The sequence below is a fragment of the Polistes canadensis genome, unplaced genomic scaffold (genome assembly GCF_001313835.1).
Source record: "Polistes canadensis isolate GaletaPanama2010 unplaced genomic scaffold, ASM131383v1 scaffold_0, whole genome shotgun sequence".
Taxonomy (NCBI): domain Eukaryota; kingdom Metazoa; phylum Arthropoda; class Insecta; order Hymenoptera; family Vespidae; genus Polistes; species Polistes canadensis.
In genome coordinates this window covers 3,107,710-3,131,419 of record NW_014569547.1, presented here as the reverse complement: position 1 = coordinate 3,131,419, position 23,710 = coordinate 3,107,710, and the positions used below count along the sequence as shown (strand labels likewise).

Here is a 23,710-nt window from a genome sequence, read left to right as displayed (position 1 = left end):
GAAAGTAAGTAAGATATAACCACCCCACCACAGTCGATCGACAGTTGAACGAAATTATCGAAGATTTTAGTGTAAGTGTAATGTGTGTATGTATGTGTGTGCGTAGGTATGTACGATATATATCGACAGACAGTTATTGCTAGATACGTTTGTTTATGGAAGGATTAGTGGAGATGAATATACCTTGAGAGTGTCCAACATACCTCAAATAATTGTTAATTAATCAAAGGAAATATATATTGTTATTTAAAACTACCCAGTATATAAGTTCAACGTACTATCTTCTTCAAAATCCCCCGTTAGATTTGCTCATTGTTCTGTATGAAAGTAAATTAACATTTTTTTTATTGACTGTTGTTTATATGACGTGTTCCGAAGAAAGAAATTCTATTTATTACGAATATTATTTTAGTTATACACATGAGGAACCTTCTAAACGTCATATAAACAACAGTCAACAAAAGAAATTTAATCGACTTTCTTAGGGGACAATGAAACAGTCTAATGGTGGATTTCGAAGAGGTAGGTAGTTCTTACTTATACTCTGCGTTTTTAAACTACAATCTACATTTTTTTCGATTAATTAATAATCATTTAAAATAGATCGAGCATTCTAATGTACTTTATTAATATTTTTGATTGTTTAAATTAAAATATATTTTTTTTAAGTTTCAGCGTGGTGATGATTAAAACTTATACTCCATGCTTTTAGACTACAATATACATTTTCTTCGATTAATTAATTAATAATTTAAGGTATTTTTAATACTTTAATATATTCTATCAATATTTAAGATATTTTTAACGTTCCTGATAATTGATGTCTTTGAGTTGAAAATTGTCATTTAATAATATATCAGATCGTAATTATTTAATATTCTAAGTATATTAATAGATACGTAATTTTAAAATAAATGTACTTTGTATTATTTTTACTTTAATAGATATTCAATTGATTCTGATACTATAAAAATATTTAAATAACAGTTAAAGCAAAGAATGATTAATTATTTGATGCGAAAAAATCAGGTATTCGTCCTGTTTTTATAGTTATACCAACACGTACGATTTTTAGTGACAGATGTTTCCTGCATATTATTTTCATATTCGTTTAATTTAATTGTTATAATTAAAGCTTTTAAGTTATACTTATTAAATATGTAATTAATGTATATACTAATGTATTGTCTTCATTTTAAACACATTATATCAATAGGTTTCATGGAAAAATCGAGTAATTATAACAGTGTACGATTTTAAGGGACAATCATTGTAAATATAAATCAATTGATTATTTTTCACGTGATATTACAAGTTTCATTTTCACCAAGCGTTGAGACCACGTACATTTTGGTTTTTTCTTTTGAGTAAATTCTATTGATTACAATCGATCACGCAGAAAATGAATCACGTGGTTTTATCGTTTAAAAAAAATCCTTCCCGTTTTATTTGTGCAAGATGAAAAAACACGAGATTCGATTCGCATGACTGGAAACGCATTTATGCGGTAAATTGAAGTTCGTTAATGAAAATACAGTGATCGTAAAACTTTATTTCTTTTGTAAAAATAGATATAATCGAAAGTTTTATCAGCAGTTTAGAACGAGGTAATTAATACGTTAATTTTTCCATTCAAGTTGCATAGGCCACCGATCGCCCACACGTTATTATTTCATTCGTTGTTAAAATTTATCTAATTGTAAAAGAAACGTAAAGTATACGATATTAATTGAAAATAAGAAAATAGTGGAAAAATGAAAAAGGGATGAAATATATAATATCATAATTATTATTAATTAAAAAAATGATTTCTTCATCCTTTAGCGAGTATCTAACACAAATTTTTCAAAGGGAAAAAAATATTTGTTTATATAAAAATATAAATGATCTTTGAGAAATAATTCAACGTATCACCAACGGTATGCGAATAGAATGTTTTGTTAGGAAACACAATATGAATTGTTATTTAATATATTTTAGAATCAGATAACCGATCGATAATATTTTTTATTTCCTTATATTTGTTATTCGTATTATGTGCAATAAAGTTACTCGACTGTCGCATTGATAATAATAATAAAAAAAAAACATTAACAATTAATAGAATTAATTATCTCGAATGAAATTGTGCATATTTTTATCTCTCAACGTTTCTTGCCTTTTATAATTAATTTGTTACTCCGTGACACTCATTCGTATCCCAGTTCGATGTGATCGTAATATTCTTATTGTTAGTAAAAAAAAAAAAAAAAAAAAAGAAAACGATAAATTATTCTATCGAAATTTTGTTGGTATCAATCTAATCATTTATAAAACTAGACCCATAAATATGTCATTTTTTCCACATATGCGTTATTCTCACATTTATCAGAAAACACAAAGTTATCTGAAATATATTTTCATCATTCTTTTTTTCGTATTACAAGAGCAAAGAGAAAAATATTATAGATATTTTAAAAAGTATTCAGAGAGAAGTGTTCTCTCATGAATATGAGAATAATAAGTGGCTATTTAAATATTGAAAAAAAAAACCAATGGCCGAATCGATTATTTCGAGTGACAGGAAAACCCGTTAGAGATATTACTTAACGTAATGGCACTCGATGAACATCGGCCATCTGTTTATTGGATCGTTCTAAAGCTTGACCAAGATAAGATAGATCTAGCAAATCGATCTTTCAGATCTATATTGAAGAAATTCTATTCCACCTACTGTTTATCGTGTTCACACGGAGATGCGCACAGTTAAGTTCGTTCAGAGTTTCAAGATAGGAAGAAGATATCTCTTAAGAGAAACATCTTCATTCTACATCCCTTTCAAACGGAAACCATTAGGTTTTTAAAGAAACTTAAAAGCACACTCTCTTTCTCTTGTTTCAAAAGATTGTCCACTTTAAAGGAATGCAATTCTGTTTGATGGTGTGGTTTATTTTTTCCTCTCTTTCTCTCTCTCTTTTTCATTTTCTTTTCTTTTTTTAACAATTTAATATCAGGCTTTGAGAAAAAACGTATTTTTCCAAATAGATGAAATAAAATGTTGTTTTGTTAAATAATATCTAGGAGTCTGTACAAGATCTTTTTTTATTAATCCTTATAGTAAAACTTTAGTTTTTTTTAAAAACCCTTTGAGAACGTACCTAGATGGCTGATTAAATTTGTAAAGTTCTATTGACAATGATACTTTTAATGTACGTGTTTGTGGTAGTGGAATATATGTTGAAAGAGATTCAGTAATATTAGGTAATATGATCTTAAAAAAAAAACATCAACTTGACAATCCTTGCGTACCCTCCAATATTAAATGCAATTGCATGTGAGAAGAGAAATGTGTTTGTAGAAGGATACATGGTGTCTAATGAAACGAAAGTGGACACTTTTTTTAAAAGAAGAACTTTTGAAAGTACATACACACATACACACATATATATATTTATACACACTGTACGAAAGTAAATACGTAAGTTTTATAGTAATTAGCACTTTTTTTCTTTATACCTGTAGATTAAAGCAATCAACGATCTAACTTACGATGAATATTTTATCATCTTTTAATTCGAATATAAAGATATCCCGGTTGAAAAGTTACTTTTCAAGTTAGAACAAGGTGTTATAAGTTAGAAAAGTTAGACACAAATATCTTATGAATAATATATTTAATGATTTTCTATAAGATTGATACTAACGTTACCATTAAAAGGATTTACTCTATTTTAATCCGAATTTATCTTCTTACTTCCTATTTTCCAATAAATTCTAACAAAGTTAGAGAGGATATACTTTTCTGTAAAGCATACCAACTTCTTATGCTCGGATATAAATAGAAAAAGGTATAACTTACCTCGCAAAATATATGGGGTGCTAGTTCTGGTGAAAAACTGCCGATGATGATTCGAGTATCGAGCTCCTGTAATAAAACATCAAGTTGATAGAACGTACACGTAATTATCGCGTAATTAACAAGCCGATAATGGTTATTATCGGAATCAAACGAATGATATAGAGAAAGATGGATAGATAGAGGTATAGAAGGAAAGAGAGAGAGAGAGAGAGAGTGAGAACGTGAGAAAGAGAAGAAGGAGGAGGAGAACAACGGGGGGGTGGGAGAAAGGGAACTCTCTCGTAACGATCTGCGAGTGACATTGTTCGTCAGAACGAAAATAGTCAAGGAGACGAGAGGATCGTTACGAGTTTCTAAAGCGAGACATCATACGACGAACAACATTTTCTTTCTATTTCCTAAATTTTCCTAGATAATTTTCATTAAATTATCCTCCCTCACACCGTCTCCCGCTTCTATTTTTTTTCTTTTCTTTTTTTCGATCACAATTGTTTTGATTTAATAAAATTTTGATTATAGGTAAATAACGATGAATCATCGATTACCAGCGTGTTTCTTCGTGAAGCTCGATTATGGTGTCGCATAAACGTGAATTAATTTTGTTCTTTTGTTGCTGTTGTTTGGTCTCAATTATTCAAATAGATTTTTTTTTTTTATCGGCAGGTAGCCGGAGAGAGAGAATCATTCGGACGACGACGACGACGAAACGTCTGCTCTATTTCTCTTTTTTTTTTTTTTTTGGATAATACCCTTTTACTAAAGGAATTCTCGTTGAAACGATTCTCTCGAATTGATAGTTTTACGAATCTATTACGAGCGTATAGTAGTTCGATCGATATCTTTTGTTGTGTTTTTCTATTCCGCTCATTCTCTCTACCTGTTTTTTATTAACCAATACCCCCCACCCTCCCCTTGCCTATTCCACGTCGCATTTTATAAGGCAGAACGAGTCGGTAGTACAGACTACTATTATTATTCTTTATATTCTTGTTTATATACGTTTGAACAATGGTAGAAAAGTTCGATTTAGGTGGGACTTTTTGGTTTGTTGGGAAATCGTAAAACGAAGTAAAATGCATACGAGAAGTAGGTTAATAATTCCACTTGACTTTCTACGCTAGGTTGCACTTGGCTGTTTCACACGTAGTCGTGAAAACGAGCAGCAGGGGCCAGGAGAGGAACCTCCTCCTTCCTTGAACGGAGAGAACGTAAGAGTAATAGCGTTCGCCTCATTTAACGCGTCGACCTAATGGTCTTTAATGTACCACCCTAATTCTTCTTCATAAATTCCGTTATACAAAAGACTTGGTAATTTCAGGTAGTAGGAGGAGGGAGGTATCTTCTTATGTGTGCCATTTCTTAAAACGAAAGATCTTCCACTAAAGCGCATCGTTTTTCAATAATTAACTGATTAAAGACTTGACTCGACTTTAATTGGAATTTCGTTAACTAAATATAGTGATTGAGTTACGTGGATAATTGTTTAAAACGTTTTTCTTTTCTTCTTTTTTTTTTTTAGATAACGCGAAAGAGGTATTATACTTTTTTTTTCGAGATTAAAGGTACGTACGTCGCATTTCGTAAATTCGAAAGTTAAAGCGAATAAAGTCGAATAAAAAATTGACATCAATTGTAAGTTTTAATAATTGCAGCAGTAAGTAATTCTTACTTTTAAATTTCGCAGTTGCTCCTTGTAATCATTTTCAGCGAAGGTGATGGTTGCCCTGCACGAGATGTTGGCTTGCTCCAGTTCCGTCACTAGATCGTTTATTGCCTGCAACGATATATTTTAAAATTTGAACATTTTCTATTAACCGGATAGAGAAATTTGTAACTATGTAAATGTATTGTTTGATTTTTCGTATAGCGAATATAATTTTGCATATTTATTATTTAAATGATAGGAATTGTAATTAGACTATTGACTGATTACTTACCAGAGAATACATATCTCCAGTTTGTGAAAGCGCGTTTACTGTATCCCAACCATAATGTTTGATCAAAGCTATCCTTGCTGAATTGTGACTGGAATCCGGAGCAACAGTTCGCAAGAACAATGGAAATTCGGTCGAATCTGAGAGTGCAGGTGCGGTCGAGCCAAAAGATACTTGAATCACGTTCCAGTAAGGTACGATCTTTGCCAAGGTTTCAGTTACCTCGGAACACGCTGTACCAAGGAGGAGAGGCATCAGCTTGTTAGTTCTTCTTGAGTAGAGAGCATGGAAGAATCTGTCCACGGCTACGCCAGGATCGCACTGAAACATGAAATTGGAGTAAATGAGGTAGAAGATAGTATTAGGTTAACCTAGATTGAATTTATGTGTTTTCTTGGATGTATTGTTTTTTTCTTTTCTCTCTTTATTCTTTATTTCTTTTTTTCTTTCTTTTTAACTTTTCTCTACTTTCTTAAAGATAAGTTTTGTTGTTGTTGTGTAAATTTTATCACATTTCCTTTCACATTATATTAATTTAATTAGACTTCAAACAAGTTTGAAAATAAAATATTCTTCATATTATTTATTATATACGTGACCATCACACATTTATTACGAGAAGGGAAAAAAAAAATTTGTGATTTATTAAGATTCCTTTGTAAAATGAAGGTATCTTCGGTGAAGGAAGAGTGAAGGATCAACTCAGTTATCCCATATAACCTATGGCATGCCATTTGAGCCACGTACGAAACATAAAAAAAAAAAAAAGGTTAATACAAATTTATTAGATTCAGTAAGGTGAGAGAAAAGCAGGTAAATCTTAACGAGCAATTATTCAACACGGATGAGCTGGAAACTCAGAAAAGCTTAACGGTTTTCTTGCGTGAATCTTTTCATGGTGGGTCGAGAGGAAATAGGAACTTTTTGATTCAATTCATGTTCGAGTACTTTCCACTTTACAAGTTACAATTTCGTCGGGCTCATATCGAGTACTAGTTACTTGAATACGAAATTCGAATATATTGAACCATTCCATTGTTCGAATAATCTAAAATTTAGATATTAATATAATTGATAAAGTAAGAGAACACAAAAAGAAAAGAAAACAAGAATTATTATATTTCATTTAGCCTTTCGATAGTTTCTTTTTTTTTTTTTTTTTTGTTTTAACTCGAGTAAGCACACAAAAGTATCAGGAAATTTTTAATATTCTAAAGGAAATATTTACATAATTTTAATGCCACTTTTAAAACGCTTTATTTTTTTTTTTTTTTTTTTTTTTTTTACGCCCGTTTAGTTTACTCTCACAACAACTATAAAATGAAACTTTCTTCTTGCTATACCTTTATGAAAAGCTTAGTCTCACTAATTTCTGGTATTTTATTTCGTCTCTGAATATTCTTGTTTACGTAAAAGCAGTGGTTACTATTTCTTTCATTTTTTAATTCTCGGTTTTACCGACTTCGTTTTCTTTGTATCCTTCGGGAGTTTAATTAATATCCTGTTGGGGGGAAAAAAAATAATTAAATATATATATTTATACGAATAAACCGTTACAATATTCGCACAAGTTCGTCAACTATTATTTCGCAATAAAGATCAAATTAAATGATTTAGACTTTTTCCATAGGTAAGATCAAACTTCGATAATCTATTTTAAAATCGTTCGAAATAGAAAAAAGATATTTTGTCCTAGAATCTAGATTGGACCTAAAGTGAATTTCTCACGCAAAGCACCCAGTTATTTCGTTTTGATAAATATCGCAAAATCCATCCTAGAAGTTTCGTTAATATATATGGAAATATTCATTTATTAAATAAAATTCATCAAATTTTCTTCTTTTTCTATTCGAATTTTGTCCCAAACCTCTATCATTGTCCAACATTTTAAAAAGTTTTCGTTTCAGATCATCAATATTTATGATGGATATTTTTTTCTAACAGAGATTGTCTCTATACATTTTTCCATAAAGATTTATTTTTCTCCTTTTTGTTTTTTATTTTCTTTAATTATTTTAAAACACCTCTCAAGGATAAAGGATTATTTTTTTCTAAGTATTATTACAACATGGAAAAAAATATGATCAAAGAAAGTAATGGTCAGGATAACGACTTGTAGCTTGAGACCTGTTGCGAAAGTAGTTCAATATCGATGGATAATGAGTTTTAAGTTTGTCCACATCGAAGAATTAGGATACTTTTTTAATTACTCTTATATCGTTTCGAATGATCTTCGTGTATTCTTTGTTGTACAATCAAAATCGAAAATATTAAGCAAACATTCGTAATTTCGAATTTATTTTCTTCATTTTTTGAATTGTGATTACTTATAATCTCTCTCTAATTATTTTAATTTGTTTAATTTATAATATATAATATATTTTATAATAATTTTTGTGTGTGTGGCGAGTTCGTAATAGTTTCTAGTCAATTTTCGTTCGGTCGAGGTGGACGTTATTACTTTGCTACAGAAGAAAATAGAGAAACGGAAACGTGCTGTCGACACTTATAAGGTAAAACTGAAAAACGTTTAGCAGATTGCGAATCGTAGTCTATAAATTGTTACCAATGCAAGCAAGGAAGCAAGCAAGCAAGCAAGCTGAGAAGATACTGAAGTAAATAGAGAAAGAGAAATCACTAGAATGGAAGAAAGTTGAAATGGACTTTTTCCAATTGTCAAGGTAAATCCCGAAATAAGACGTGTGACAAGACGAGAACCTTGACAGCTATGAAAAATCTTCTTTCCCGAGGTATAAACGTTTTTCGGATTTTTCTAACGTATTCTTTTATAACATATTTATATATTGCTTATATTTATATATATGAAATTCAAAGTATGAACATTATCAAGAATGAACCTGGGTGGGGAAGGGGGGGGAGTGAACTTGAAATTTATTTTCTAAAATTATATTACCGAGTATGAAATTCAAATTATCGAAATGAAACTATAAATTGATCAGCATTTTATAATTATTTAATAAATTTCATGATATTATACTTAATCCTCCAAAATATAGGTACGTATACAATATTCTCCTTATGTTATATCAAACTTTTCAATATATAAGATTGAAATAAGCGTTGAATGAATTTTAGAAGAAAAATCATAAGATTTGTTATAAATATAATATAATATAATATATATCAAGATGTGTGGAGTATACGTAGTGTGGAAAAATAGGAAGACAAGAAGACAATGATACATGGAGGGTGAAAAAGGAGAAAAGTGGATGATTGATGTGAAAATAGGACGGGGTGGGGAGGGGTGTGGGTGGGAGTTGGAAAATCGGGAAAATTTCAAAAGGATCGATGCGCTGAGCCAGCAGGTGTGTACACACTGGTCTTTCGTTGATCTCTTTTTCCAAAAGGTGTTCCTAGTTCAACATTTAGCCCATTTCTTTCCCGCATCTCACTGACTAGCTCGTAAAATGCTGATGCCGTATGAAGCTGCCGCTCGTACGTCATGCTGTGAGGTTGTACGATAAATGCCAGCTGGATAAAACATTTTCTTCTTTGGCCCTAGTTTCTCGCCCTAGTCTCTCGCAAAAGATCTCCTGTTTAGGGGGAAAAGGGAGATAATAGAACGGAAACCGAGAAGAAAAAGAGAAAGAGAGAGAGAGAAAGTGTGTGTATTCTGTGATAGGATTGTTCAAAGTCCCTATATTCAAGATAAAGAACCCTAAGACGATTAACAAAAAAATCTATTATAATCAAAAAATCAGGCTAAGTACATCACGAACAAGTGATGTTGGAATATTGAATTTTGATTGAATTTTTCAATCAATCCGAAATTTCGATAACTTTTAAATTGGCTCGGTGATAAATTTAAAGATCGTACAATTGATTTGTCGGATAATTAAGTTAACCTTTTCGAATTTTGATTCAATTAGCACCGATTTCTAACATCCAGGTAACTTCAACTTTTTCATTTGGAAAGTTTTCGAAAGGAACTTTCTCGATCTTTTTCTTTCTTTCTTTCCTTTCTTTCTTTCTTTCTTCCTTTTTTTTTCTTTTTTTTTCTTTTTTTTTTTGTATTTTCTCATCGATTTATCTTCAACAATATTAAAAGGGAAGTTATTTGCGAGAACAGTTATTTGTGAAAGAAACAAAGATAAAAGCGACAATGGAAAATGGTTGCTAATTTAATCAAGTTTACTCGATTCTGCTTCATTATTACAGTGGAGTCGATGATCGACGTTGAAAGAGTAAAAGAATTAAAGTGAAAGAGGAAAGATAAACGCCATGTTAAAATTTCCCCGTTACAGTCTAAAAACTTTCTTTGTACATATTGTACATTCGTGTGAAACAGAGAATTCAATTTCTTTTATTAGAAAAAAAAGAAAGAAGTTAAATATTTTATATCAGACAATTGAATAATTTTTCACGAGTTCTTATTTAAATGATGTGTATGCGTATGCGTATGAAACAATATACCTGTGAATATGAATTATTGCACGAAATGTAAGCACATTGAAATTTCTACCTGCAATCTCATTCGCTTTGAGAATCGATCTTATATTAGTTAAGTAATTTGCCTAGGGCTACTTATTGATCACTCGAAAGCTCTTATTGTGTATAGTCACATCGATATTGGTATGTTATAATATGCCAAAAATACTTTTAATCCGAAAGAATGGGAAAATAATTATTCGTCTCGCGTTACAATTTAGAGAGAAACGTAATTTATTTTTGTTTTAGTATTCGTAATAGTAATATGTAAAAAATAGAAAACTGCGAAAGACACGTTCACCACCTTTCAGAATGAATATAGGATTACTTCGATAATAAGATTTCAAGAAATATTTCTTTTCTATTGAATGTAAAATGAGACAACTTGGCGAATGTTTTTCTTTTATTAACTTCACTATTTTATAATTCTATCAGTTCTTTACGATATATATATATATATATATATGTAATATATACGTGAGTTATCATGCTTCTCCATTGAAATTCTCATATTCTTTTTCGTTTATATTTAGAAAAAAAAATGTTTAACTTTCTGAGAAGTTAGTACGAGCTTTGCATAAATCATTTTTAATATTCGTCTCGTATAACCGATTCGTATTCGAATTATTTTTCAACTATTTTTATTCGTTTGTCTTTTTTCCAAGTTTGAAAAAACGAAAAACATGAAAAAAAAAAGCAAAAATGATTCTATTGATCGTTTAAATACCAGCGAGTTTCATTCGATTCAATAATACGAACCAAAATGAAAAAAAGGAAATATAAAAGAAACCACGATTCAGTCGTGTAAACGTGTTTTCTAGTTCCTGAAATACGAAGGACGTGTCGAACATTGGAATGGTTAAAGGTTTTACGTTGGAAGATAATTGCGAAGGGCAGATAAAACGTAGAAAGGGGAGAAAATGGGGGTGACACACACATACACGCACACGCATAAACGCACACATAAAAATATACGTACACATACAAGCAAATATCAAATAAGGGAATCCAGAACGTTGTGACCGTACGTAATTGGTTCCGATTTCTAAATTGAAGGAAATCTCGGCAATTTGAAAGAAGTTACCGTAATCACGGTAGCTTTTAACAAAATTTTAACCGGCGGTTCATAGAATACTTTCGAATTGTTGTCACGTTATACTGTAACACCTTGAAATGAGTTACCAGAGAGATCCCAAACAGTAACTGCAATTTGCAACCCTTCGAGCGAACTTTGTGCATTTAATCAACGATACAACTATAAAATACGAAGTCACAAGTTACTCTTAGGAACGCGTAGATTGCAGCAGAACAATAAGCAACAACGTAAAGTTCGAAAAGTAAAGTTACCGCAATATATATTCTCTTTCCAAAATTTCTCTTTTCAGGATGAAATTCTAGCGAAAATATTTTCGTTTAGTGCTACGTGAGGCAAATAAGCTTCAAGCTTCTCTAACACTTTCGATTCTTCTAACATTTTTAAGTCGAAAATTTAGAAACATCTATTCTCGTATCTATTCGACAAATATTATTTTAAAATTATGCAAAAGGAAATAGAGATTCCAATAAGTTCGTCGTGAAAATGACACATTCGTAGATTATTCGAGACTTGGAGATTTTCGAACTTTCGAGATTTAGAAATTTCATTATCCAAATAATCTATCGCAACACGATATCAATTTTTTATCTGATATAAGAAAGAACGAATAGAAAGAATATTTCTTCTACGCTGAATAAGAACAGGTAGATATAGGTAACATAAGTGCACGAATTCGAGTAGGATGAAAGTTCGATTATCCCGTAAATCTGGCCCGCCGTATGCCGTTTCCGAGAAGAACACGATGTGATCTCCGCTACGTGGGGAAGCTTAAGGATTTTAAGGGTTTACGTTAGGTATAACAAGAGTAAGTGAGAGATAGAAAGAGAAAAGAAGAGAGATGATTCAAAATGAATCGTGTCAAGTAAAGAAATCACGTTGGGACAGTTAGCAATTAATCAAAATTCTATCTGTCCGCGGTTAAATGTTACCACCGAAAGTTGACCCTTTTCTTTTTTTCTTTTTTTCATTTTTAATCTTTAACTCGGCAATAATTCTCCTAAAAGGTTATACAGATAAAACACGATTTATACGACCAACTGTGATAACATTTGAATAATTTATAAATCACCCACATTCCTCATCGTCGTTTCTTCATTATTATGACTTTTCGTCTAATTAGTAAGCATACAAAGGATTCATTATTTCCTGAGCACGTCACGAATTATCTACGTAGGTGAACTTGCGTGGTAGCTAGTTAATTAAATGTTAATACATCAGTTGAACTTATTGAAGCATCGATAAAGATACGTGTAACGTGATACTATAGAAATATTTTCTACGGTGGATGCATTTCTCTTTGGCGATTTGTTCAAAATTAAAACTAAAACTAAAACTAAAAGATAAAAAAGTATAAAAAGAAAAAAAATACGGAAAGAAAATATTACACAGAGAGAAGTGTAAGAAGAAATGTATGTATACATTAAATAGAAAGTACAATTCAGCTTTTGATCTCTCGCGTGTTTTAAAAAAGAATACGCGCTTCAGCGTTATGTAAATATGCGCAAAACATCAAGACTCTACTGCTACGAGCAAGTGGAAAAGCGTTTTGTATGTCAAGAAAAACCGTGTCATCGATCACGCGCTTTTTTACACACTTTCATGAGAAAGTTGTTTGCTATATATATAGCGAGCTTGTAAAAGGGCCGCCGAATTCGAAGAAAAAAAGTTTTCGAAGTTGGTCATAACTCACGTTTGATTTTCTTCATCGATAATTACGATCGATTCTTTTTTCTTTATTATTAATTTTTGAAAATTTACGTTTCTCGTAAGTCATTTTTTTTTTGTTTTCCGAGAGAAAATGTTGAATTGTCAAGACCAATTACGTCCGATTAATTGTCAAACTAATATCTAAATTGATTTTGGTCCTTGAACGAAGAAGTGCAAATTAGTTTGGGTTCGTTTTCTCGAACGGAATCGCGCTCCCACGTGCGAGCGCTTTCATTTAATTAAAATATGTAGATGCGTCTGATAAATGCACGATTCTCGTTCGTCGTTAACTTTTTAAAATCGTCTTGCGGACAAGCGAAACATCTGGATCGGATGATCCTTTGTATCCCTTTTACTGGAAATCAATATTAATTAAAAATAAAATCAAAAATAAATCAGCGTATTTAAATAAAATATATTTCAGGACGTATATATATATATATATCTCTATAGGTGTTGTGTTATACCCACGTTTTTACTTTTTCCACCTTTTTACTCTATTCCAGTTTAATCGAATAATACCGAACACGCTGTGCTTTCCACGATAATTCACTTTTCGAAACAGTAACCCATTTCAATCTCAACGCTCGTGGAACAAAATTTCCTCTTCCTCCTCTTTCTAATCCTTGTTTTCTTATTAAAGATTATTTCATCGAATTTTCGTGAATTTGTAATCAAATTTTTCAAAGAAAGAAAGCATTTAATTAAAAAACCTTTCTTAATTATATTTTTATTCATTAAAAAATATATTCGTTTAGTCGTTTCAAAAGTTTCTATCTTTTTCCTCGCTAGCTAGAATAATAAATTTTGCACGCGTACACAATATTTTTTATTTTATTATATTTAAATTAAACTATATACGATATGTATAGAGAAAGATAGAATGGAACAAAATTAATCGTATATAATTCATACGAGCAATAAAATGTCATAAAATAAAAAATATTATCTATGATAAACTTACTAAAAAAAAAAAAAAAAATAATAATAAAAAGTAAAACAAACACATTTGAATATAATTTATTTACGTAAGGTAATATAAAAGAATTGATAAAAGTATAGAATAAAGGGAATTGAAAGGACAGGAGGTAAAAGGAAGGTTCGTGTTATACGCAAGGCTGCACCTTTTCTACGACTATCGAAAGACATAACTCGAATTCCAATTTAGTCACACTCGAGATACTTTTCGAGATACTTTCTCAATCGTATAAGGCAAAGCTTTTATGGAGTTTCGTTCGGCGGAGGATTGGTTAAATTACAGAATAGCTTGCGGCATGGTTTGTAACACAACTGATGTAAACGGTTCACATGTATATGTATATATATATATATACATACTTGCTCCGGGCAAACGCGTATAAAAGCCACGTGGTGCTTCGATTACCCGTTTAATGAGGTTTTCGACAGAACTAAGGGTCAACAGTGCACAATTGCATCGAACTCAGGAAATTATCATACGTACTTTACATTTTTTTTTCACCTATCGTTTATTTTATTCGAGGAAGATGAATTTGTTTGTAATTTTTACAAATTGAAATTTTACTATTTTAGGGAAGAATTTTATTCGGTAAATTTCGACAAGATAAAGATAAAGAGAGAGAGAGAGAGAGAGAGAGAGAGAGAGAGAGAGAGAGAGAGAGAGAGAGAGACATATATAAAGAGAGAGAAAGATTTAATTGAATTTCTCTAAGCATCCAAATTGACTCTTATTATCAATTTGTGACGTTAAATGTCGAGGTAACTTAAGGGATGAGGAAAATTCCTTTGATCCCGCGCTTACCATCCTGATTTTGATGGAAGTCGTTTTACTAATAAAGCTCGTTTACGCTCCCGTGTAAGTTCTATGTCGTTAAACATTTTCCTTCATAATGTCAAATATGCACATATACAAATTTTTACAAAATTTAACTAGAAATATTATTTTCTTTTTTGTAAATTATTTAATATAATAAAAATATTGCTAGTTATAGAGTGCTTTCGTGTTACTCTTTCCATTGAAAGTTCATCTCAAAGAGAACATTTTTCTAATCCTCGTGATAGTTTATTATTCGCAAAAAAGAAACATTTGAATTCATTAAATGGATGAGTAAGAGATTAATTATGCGATAATTAATGTACAGAACGAGCACACGTCGTTTCATTAGATAATCTACGATAGTTGTCGTGGATCTTTAACGGTATCATTAGTGTTAGTTTTATATTTTATCATACTTTTTTTTCTATATAAAAATTAAACATTATATATGTTCGTCATTAATTATAATTATGATTAATCGACTGAATTCAATGAAATCCAAATTTTACTTATAAAATTTATCTATTACAATTTTATGAATATTATATTATATTGCTCGATTAGCTTCAAAATGACACCAATTTCAATATATTATATATAAGGACTTTAAAATTATAATATGTTATTATCACGCACGAACGTATTTGTAATGCATAAAAGCGTAAACTGAAACGAATCTGTTATTATTATGCAAAATCATGAATATGGTTACAACGATAATGTCTGGAAATGATGGTGTTGATAGAACCAAAGGAAAATTTGAAAGGGTGGATGGGATGTGGGAGTTAAAATCTTTTTTAACGAGTCAAAAATTGAAAAAGGTTAAGTCAAGTTAACTCGTTCGTCAATAATCGTAAAAAACTGATGTTGCCAGGCCGGAACCCATTTCGATTACTTTACAATTTAATAACAATTGCAATTTAAAAGACATTCGTTTGTTCAGGACGGAGAGACCCAGGAAAAAAGGTAAAGGAGAAAAAAAAATTCGGTAGAGAAAAATAGAACGAACTTTCGAGGGACGTTTGACGAGAACGTTTTTGTCCGAACGATTCAACGAGGGTGCAACAAGTTCCGATCGGACCGAAAAATAAAATTGACGTTTGTACTTTGTCAGATTTGGAAAATCGTCGTATGTGAAATGTTTATCGCGTCGCGAAATGAAAGTTGACTTTTATCGATTACGTGTGCTGCCTTTTTGATGGCATACCGAGTATATTTTACTCTTTGAAATTGACATAATATAAATCTAAGATTATTTCTTTTTTTTTTTTTTTTAATCACGACGTGTGTTACTAAAAGTATCGAACTTTAATCAACGCGTTTGATTGATTTCATTTATTTTATTTCACGTTATTTTCGTCCAGAATCCAATCGATATTGAAAAATTTATCGAATTATCGATTGAAGTTTTGTTTTTCTTTTTTCGTTGTCACATAAAGTAAAACGAGACGGAAGTGAGATATGTGATAAATAATATGGAATGGCTCCGAGCAAACTATTTGTTAATGGGTAATTGTTTATGGAATAAAGCGCGTATGAAATTTCAAGTCATGTAACTATGATTCCGATAAATAGAAAGAAAATCAAAATCAGATGTTTACTTTGTACGATATTCAATAGTCTTGTACATTACGCTACTTGTTTCAATTATTATATTTTTTTTTATACAATTTTTGACGTACAAATGTATATAATCTGTACATGCATAAATCTACTTATATAAATGAAGTGAAAGGAAAGGATACCTGTGGTTTTCGTTTCGTCGAAGCGTCTACTAGAAACTCATAGCAATGTTGAGCGTTCATTGTATAAGAATGAATGAGCGTGCATCGTATTATGAATCATTCTGTGTGAGACCATTGTGCAGATCTATTTCATGATCGGTCAATGCATTGTTAGCAAAGAATAGGTAAAATATTATAGCGTTGGTAGAAATAGATATGAATTAAAGAAATCAATGTTCTGTCGTAAAGAAAATAATTTCTAGCTGGAATTAACGAATATTTTGAATTTTATAACGCGACAAAAGTATTGATTTAATATTGATAAATTTTGTTTAAAATTTAAAACACGATAATTTCCTATTAATATCTAAAAGAAAAAAGAAAGGGGAGAAAGAAATAGGAACAATTTTTCTAGCGTTCCTACCTTAGTGTCGTTGTGAATCAGACGTAGATGAAATTTTTTCAGAATGTTCATCTCGTTGATCCGATCAACGGCCAATTTAGCAGCCTGGAATTCGGTAGGTCCTGCTGATCTTGGTTCTTGTCCTCGTGTCATCTCGAACAGTCCCAAGATCGTAACATTTATTTTCTCGAAGACACTCGTATCCGTGACAGTATCCTCTTCTTCTTTTATCCTCGTCACCGTTTCTTCGATATCTACGACACGTTCAACGTTCTCACGAAGAGAAGGATGAGAAGGAGAAGAAGAAGAAGAAGAAGAAGAAGAAGAAGAAGAAGGGGGATCCTTTTCGATCGCACTTGTTGACGTCAAGATAGGGAATGTCGTGGATTTGATCGTAGAAAAGATATCCACATTCGAAGTATCGTCTATTGTCGTTGATGAAATTTCAGACATTTGAAAGATGTTTTCCTTTTCTTCATCTTCCTCTTCCTCTTCCTCTTCCTCTTCCTCTTCTTTTTCCTCTTCTTTCTTCTCTTCTTCTTTCATAGTCGAACTTTCGATTTCTTCCGGTTTACGTCTTAACGGAACATCTCTGCTTGGACTTTTCGGTAGATCAGGTGGTTCCATCGACGTTGCTAACTCCGTCGGTTCTTGAACGTCAATTTTCGGTGGACCAAAATGACGCCGATCAAATTTCTCCTGTTGCGGAACTACCAATGGTGGTTTATGTGTCACTTTAACGGGAAACTTCTGGGAACCTTCAAAACCAAGAAACGGTGCATCTTCCTCCAAAACTTTACTAACATTTTGTGTAATCCATTTTACTGATGTACCATTAACAGTCGAATTATTATCGTTTTCTTTTCTCGTGTCACATATGGTCGTATTATCACAAATAATCGTTAAAGAATCCGTGTCATTTATCACAAAAGTATCTTCCCTTCGTGACGTATCTACGATTGTACGATTTTTCTTTCGTCTTTTCCGTCTTCTCGTACTCGGATCGTTTTCCTTTATTAAAAAATCATTTATGAAAATATCATCGGATTGGGTCAATTCATCTATCGAATCATGAACTTCCAATTTATTTGATAACTCTTCGACGATAGACACGTTTTGTTGTTCTTTTTCATTAGATTCGTCGTTTCTTGGATATAATATTTGATCCTCGTTTATTAAAATTTCGTCTGTTTCGTATCGTTTAGATTTTTCGCAATTGCACGGTAAAACACTACGAAGAAAGGTTAGTCCGATTAATAGGAAGGTCAGAAGGTGACGAAGATGAAGGGCCTCAAAGGGAGAATACGACAGGAGGTGACGAGAGAAATGACGGCTCGTTCGACTAAACTTCATAATCAGTCGTCGTCGTGTTTTCGACGACTCGGGTTTGCCCCTTGGATTTTCATCGTCTGCAAACAGAAACCACACCAATGGATATATATTACTTTCTCTTTGAATTGTGTGCAACAACTGTTCTTGCTAAACCATTAACTTAAACTACTCTGATCGCTCGATTAAATATAACTTTGATAATCTCATTAGAGACACGGTTTATTTAAACCGCGCCCACACAAATTCAATTCATTTTTATTTGATTATGTGTTCTATTATATTAATTTTATCCTAAGTTGAACAACGTATATTTTGTTTTTTTTTTCTTTTTTTATACTAATTCATTATTATCAGCTCGATTTATATTGATGAAACACGATCAATTAAATATCGAGAATCGGAAACAAAAAAATATTATTTTAAAATATGATCTCTGAACATTTTACAATTGTTTTCGAGAAGAAAAAAGGGTGAAAGGGGTAGGGGCAAAGAAAAGAAACGAAGAGTTCTTAAAGTATCGTTGTTCGGTTTGTTATTTCAAATGAACGTTATTTATCGATAAAAGTTTTAAGTTGAAAAGATGTTAACTTTTATTAACAATAAGAGATCTCGGTTACTCTTTTCTTCTGATATTGTGTTTTATAACGTAGTTATATATGTTTGATAAATGTGATAGCTTCGTCGAGCAATGAATTTAATGCACGATGTTACATATATAAATTTACATTACGTTATTTTGTGATAATACGAAGTTTCAAGCAACAAAGAAATGAAATTCGCGTATATAAAAACGTAAACGTATCAGTATATATATATATATATATGTATATTTTTTAACTATATATGGATGTAATATTATCCTAAAAACAAAAAAACAAAACACAAAAAGATTGTAAATTAAAAATGAAACTCATATAGACGTGGATGGTTGAGAGAAAATATTTTCGAAAAAAATGAAAAAAAAAAAAAAAAAAAAAAAAAACTATATTAGAATGAAAATACACTAGAACATAATATAATTCGACCTAGGCATATTATTCGCATAGACAATATTACATTTGCAGAAAAAAAGATAGGAAAATGAGAGTGGAAAGGANAAAAAAAAAAAAAAAAAAAAAAAAAAAAAAAACTATATTTGCATGAAAATTCACTAGAACATAATATAATTCGACCTAGGCATATTATTCGCATAGACAATATTACATTTGCAGAAAAAAAGATAGGAAAATGAGAGTGGAAAGGAGATAGATAAAACGAGAGGAAAAAAGAAGCAAAGAATATTATCGATTTCGAAAAGGGAACTGTTCCAGCATCCTCGATCCACTTCTCAATGACGAACTTCTTCCTATAGAGAGTTTTGAAAGGGCTCGTAACGTGACACCCTAGTTGCGGGATTTGGACAATACCTTTGATCCGCATTCTGTCGATTCGAGAGCTAGACATACAGATCCGTATTCACGCCTTCTACAATGCATAGATATATGCAATATCAAAGGACATTGTCTAGTACTAGTTACCCGTTTACAGTCCACCGTATATTAATGTTCTGCCAAATGAGACAATTATCAAATTGTTGTGTTTGGTACTGAATGCAAATATTCCTTGTTGATCAAGCACGATGAATTTTGATTATTAATTCAAATCTATTATATAAATTCTTTGTGTGATCTATTTTTAAAAGAAAATTTGTATTGATTGATTATATTTAAGAAAGGTAAAACATTTTTAATCGATCGGTTCGATTTATAGATGCTGTCATAGTTTTATTACAATGTCCTTGAAACTAGTATGGAATGGACTAGGACGTACGTGACACTTCTGATAGGTACTTAGTTGACAGAGAACTGGAAGGTTCGAAGTCTCATATTAGGGCAGACCTCTCGACCGCCTGACCTACCTCACAATATAACCTCCTTTGTATGGTATGTGTATCCCAAAAATGTAAGAGAGGGAGAAAGATTAAATGAACAAAAGTATTCAGAAATATGAAAACAATGGATAAATGTAATCTATACGAATCTGCTTGACTTTAAATTTAAATTCTGACCGTAAAAATAGGCCTCGATAATATTATCGATTTTTTTGTCAACAACAATTCTCCGTCATTGTTTTCTTATCGAATATACGAACGTATCGAAAAGCAAGTAGTAGTTCGTGTCGTTTCAATGAATTCCAATATTTGACATTCCCCCATGAAGTTTTGGATAACATAAAAAAATACCGCCATATTGTATCGGTAACGTATTGAAAAAATATTTTTGACAATTTATAAAGACAAGGCGCGAGGGTTGTACGTTTATACTGAGGGATTTAAACTGACATTTTGTGGATAATCGAACCCGATGGTACGTGGCTTATGAATATGTTAATATTATCTGAATATTTATGTGTATAGGCTTCTCGATTTAAATATGCTATAGAATATACGTGAATTCTATCAGACTTTGTTACATTCTATGACGAATGTATATTTACACAGTCAACGTATATATATAGGTATATGGATCATAGTTTATTATTAAATGAAATCGATTAAAGATTTCTTTTAATTTCAAATTTTTATATAATCTGTTCGATACGAACCTCTCGTCAATATAATATTTTCACGATTTTTGAAATAACGCGAACATTTGTCTTAGTTAGTGACAAAAAAAAAAGGAATATTTTAAACGTAAAAGTATTATTAAAAATGACAGAACAATCGAATCCGTAAGTGGCTTGTTACGTTATCGTTGATTTTATTTGATGATTAATATATCACACCGTTCCCGGATACTCGGGGAAAAAATGAGCCGCATTTTTTTTTTTTTTTTACGACGATTGCTCTTTCCTATCTTGAAAAGGGGAAACTATGCGAGAAAGGATAGAGAATAATAATAATAATAATAATAATAATAATAATAATAAAAAAAGAAAAGAAAAGAAAAAATAAGAAAGCAGAATGGGGTGCGAGACAGAGTGAGAAAAGGAGGACGGTAAAATAGAATGATAGGATAAAAGCGGGGTAAAAGAAAAAAAGGAAGATGCGAAAAAGAAAGCATGGAGAAAGAATTTTTTATTATCCGGGAAAGAAAAACATCTCACCTGGTTGATATAAAATCTTCGTAATTTTTAATGAGTTTCGTTAATGCCAAGATTATATTTTTGAAAATTACACTCCATTAAACAAACTTTTTTTCTTTATATTTCTTTTCTTTTCTTTTCTTTTCTTTATTTTCTTTATTTATTTATTTATTTATTTTGTTCTTTTTTGTTTAATGGACATTTCTATTTCATTAGACGTACGTTAATTTAAACGTATAGGTGTCCTATACTACGAAATAGTTATGAAATTATGTTGAAGAGGATGGTAGTGCGTTAGCGTACTCGTGCGGTTTCCAGCAATTAATTATGGATATGTAGAAACTTGTTCAACGTATAACGCGTGAAACGGGTATGTTACCCTTAATGTGTGATTTAATATATCATAACGTGACAGGCTTTATGTGATTATCGTTAACTTTTCTCATCCATAGTTATAACACTTCCAAATTGTTATAATATATGCAATAAGAAAATTACATTACAGGGGGTAGGTGGTGTTGCCAATTGGATTGTAAAGTAATAAGGAAAATGTTCCATTTTCTATGCGATAAAAACGTGTGTTCACCTTCAATATGAATTTTAAACGTTGCATTTATGATATACCATGCAATGAAAGAAGAGTGGGAGGAAGGGGAGGAGCAGAAACGTAATATGAAAATCTATTCATCCATTATTTTTATCCGGTAATGTTGTTGTTCACGTTGAAAACGATCATTCGCACAAGTCGTACAACAAATATTAACTATTTTTATATAAAACAAAGAGAGAGACGCGATAAAAATAATCCGACATTTTGTGGGAAACGTTACAAATGACATTTTTAAATAGATTTTCACGGATTAGAAGATTACAAGATAAAGAATAATCATTGAAATTATTATTCGAAAAAATTTTGTTTTACAACGTTGGATATAAGCGTTCGTAATAATGTAATACGACAGAGGACAATGAAAATAAATCTCTCCTATATATCTATGTGATAATATGAAATCTTTGTGTTAGTTTATAGTTACATTGAAATAATTGCTATTAAAATAATTAGAAAAAACTTGAAGCTTCATTATAACGTAAAGCACATATAATACGAGATTTTGAAGTTGTCCTTACTCGTTTGTTCGAGAGACGGAGAGAGAGAGAGAGAGAGAACAGAGTGAATAATTTTTTTTTTCTTCGTGAACTTTTATCTCAAGAAAAAGTCTCACGAGATTGTTCAACGAGTTGACGTACCATAAATAAAAATGACTAAACTTTCGAGAGTACACCCTAGTTGTCTTATATGTAAAAGATACTTGTAATAATGGACACATTCCATCATTTTCCAACAATTGCGATGAAATCCAAAGCTTTCAACTAGTTTTATTTTGTTTATATATATATATGTGCGTGCGTGTGTGTGATAAAAATAAAAGTACAGAAAATTTTTCGCAAGTTTTTTTTATCAAATTCGTCAAGTACTTTAGGCGATATTACTATTGACCAAATTGTTAGTATTGGTAGAGTATTAAATTATTATACGTAGACGAGGGAATACGTTGCTGGAGATCATATTTTTTTCTTTCCAAAGCCCCTTCCCCCCCCTCCCCCTAACCCCAAGAAGTCTCACGGAAAATTCTTTCGGAGAACTCGTGGAAAACTCGATAGCAAAGTTTTTCAGTAGCCACCGAATCCTTATTTCGAAGTATTCCAAATTGTTTTTCAATTTGTCAGAGACCTTTGGGAAAATTCTTAGCTGGTAAGAAGTACTCTTTTCTATTTATATATTGTATATATCTTATATTTTATTTAAATTAATAATTTAAATTGATAATTTTTAAATTAATAATCTTTATGATAATATGGATGAATTTATTAAAAAATTTGCAATTAAGCGTATTATAATTGTGTATTGTAATCGTTTTAGTCGAATTACGGTGTTAATACGATGATGTATAAATATTTACGTATACGTAACGCGAGCTTGCTTTTATTTAATAATTTTCAACAAATAAAACGTATATGATTGTACAAATCGACGTACCGTATCCTTCCTATATTAATATTACATTTCCGCTTCATTTTCAGCATTTTCTCTTTTTCTTTTTTTTTTTTCTCTTTTCTATTTTTTATTTCTTTTTAGTAGTTATTCTCCTTTTTTTTAAATTTTCCCTCGGAGCAATTTCAATTGGATGTATGTATTCCGCACGAGTATAGATGACGCGTTGAATTTTCAAATTTCAATATTGAACGCGCAATTTTTACGCGCGAAATTACGTTATAAAATGATTTTGCAATCTTCGTCGTCGTGTTCAACCGCACACGAATGTCACACACAATTTCACAGACGTTTATTTTCATCCGACATCATATAT

At 31.1% G+C, this 23,710-nt stretch overlaps 1 protein-coding gene across 3 annotated transcripts in view; it reads right to left on the bottom strand.

The window, feature by feature from the left end:
* The window catches only part of LOC106789267 (gamma-aminobutyric acid type B receptor subunit 2), a 46,927-nt gene extending 23,507 nt beyond the window's left edge, over nucleotides 1–23,420 (bottom strand). For all 3 annotated transcript variants that reach the window (XM_014753383.1, XM_014753468.1, XM_014753551.1), the window contains exons 1-5: nucleotides 23,380–23,420; nucleotides 16,968–18,355; nucleotides 5,776–6,093; nucleotides 5,508–5,612; nucleotides 3,839–3,904 (exon numbers count right to left, since the gene is read on the bottom strand). In XM_014753383.1, coding sequence (XP_014608869.1) covers nucleotides 3,839–3,904; nucleotides 5,508–5,612; nucleotides 5,776–6,093; nucleotides 16,968–18,299 — 1,821 coding nt within the window. In that variant the 5' untranslated portion in view covers nucleotides 18,300–18,355; nucleotides 23,380–23,420. The remainder of the gene's footprint in view (nucleotides 1–3,838; nucleotides 3,905–5,507; nucleotides 5,613–5,775; nucleotides 6,094–16,967; nucleotides 18,356–23,379) is intronic.
* Between the last annotated feature and the right edge of the window lie 290 nt (nucleotides 23,421–23,710).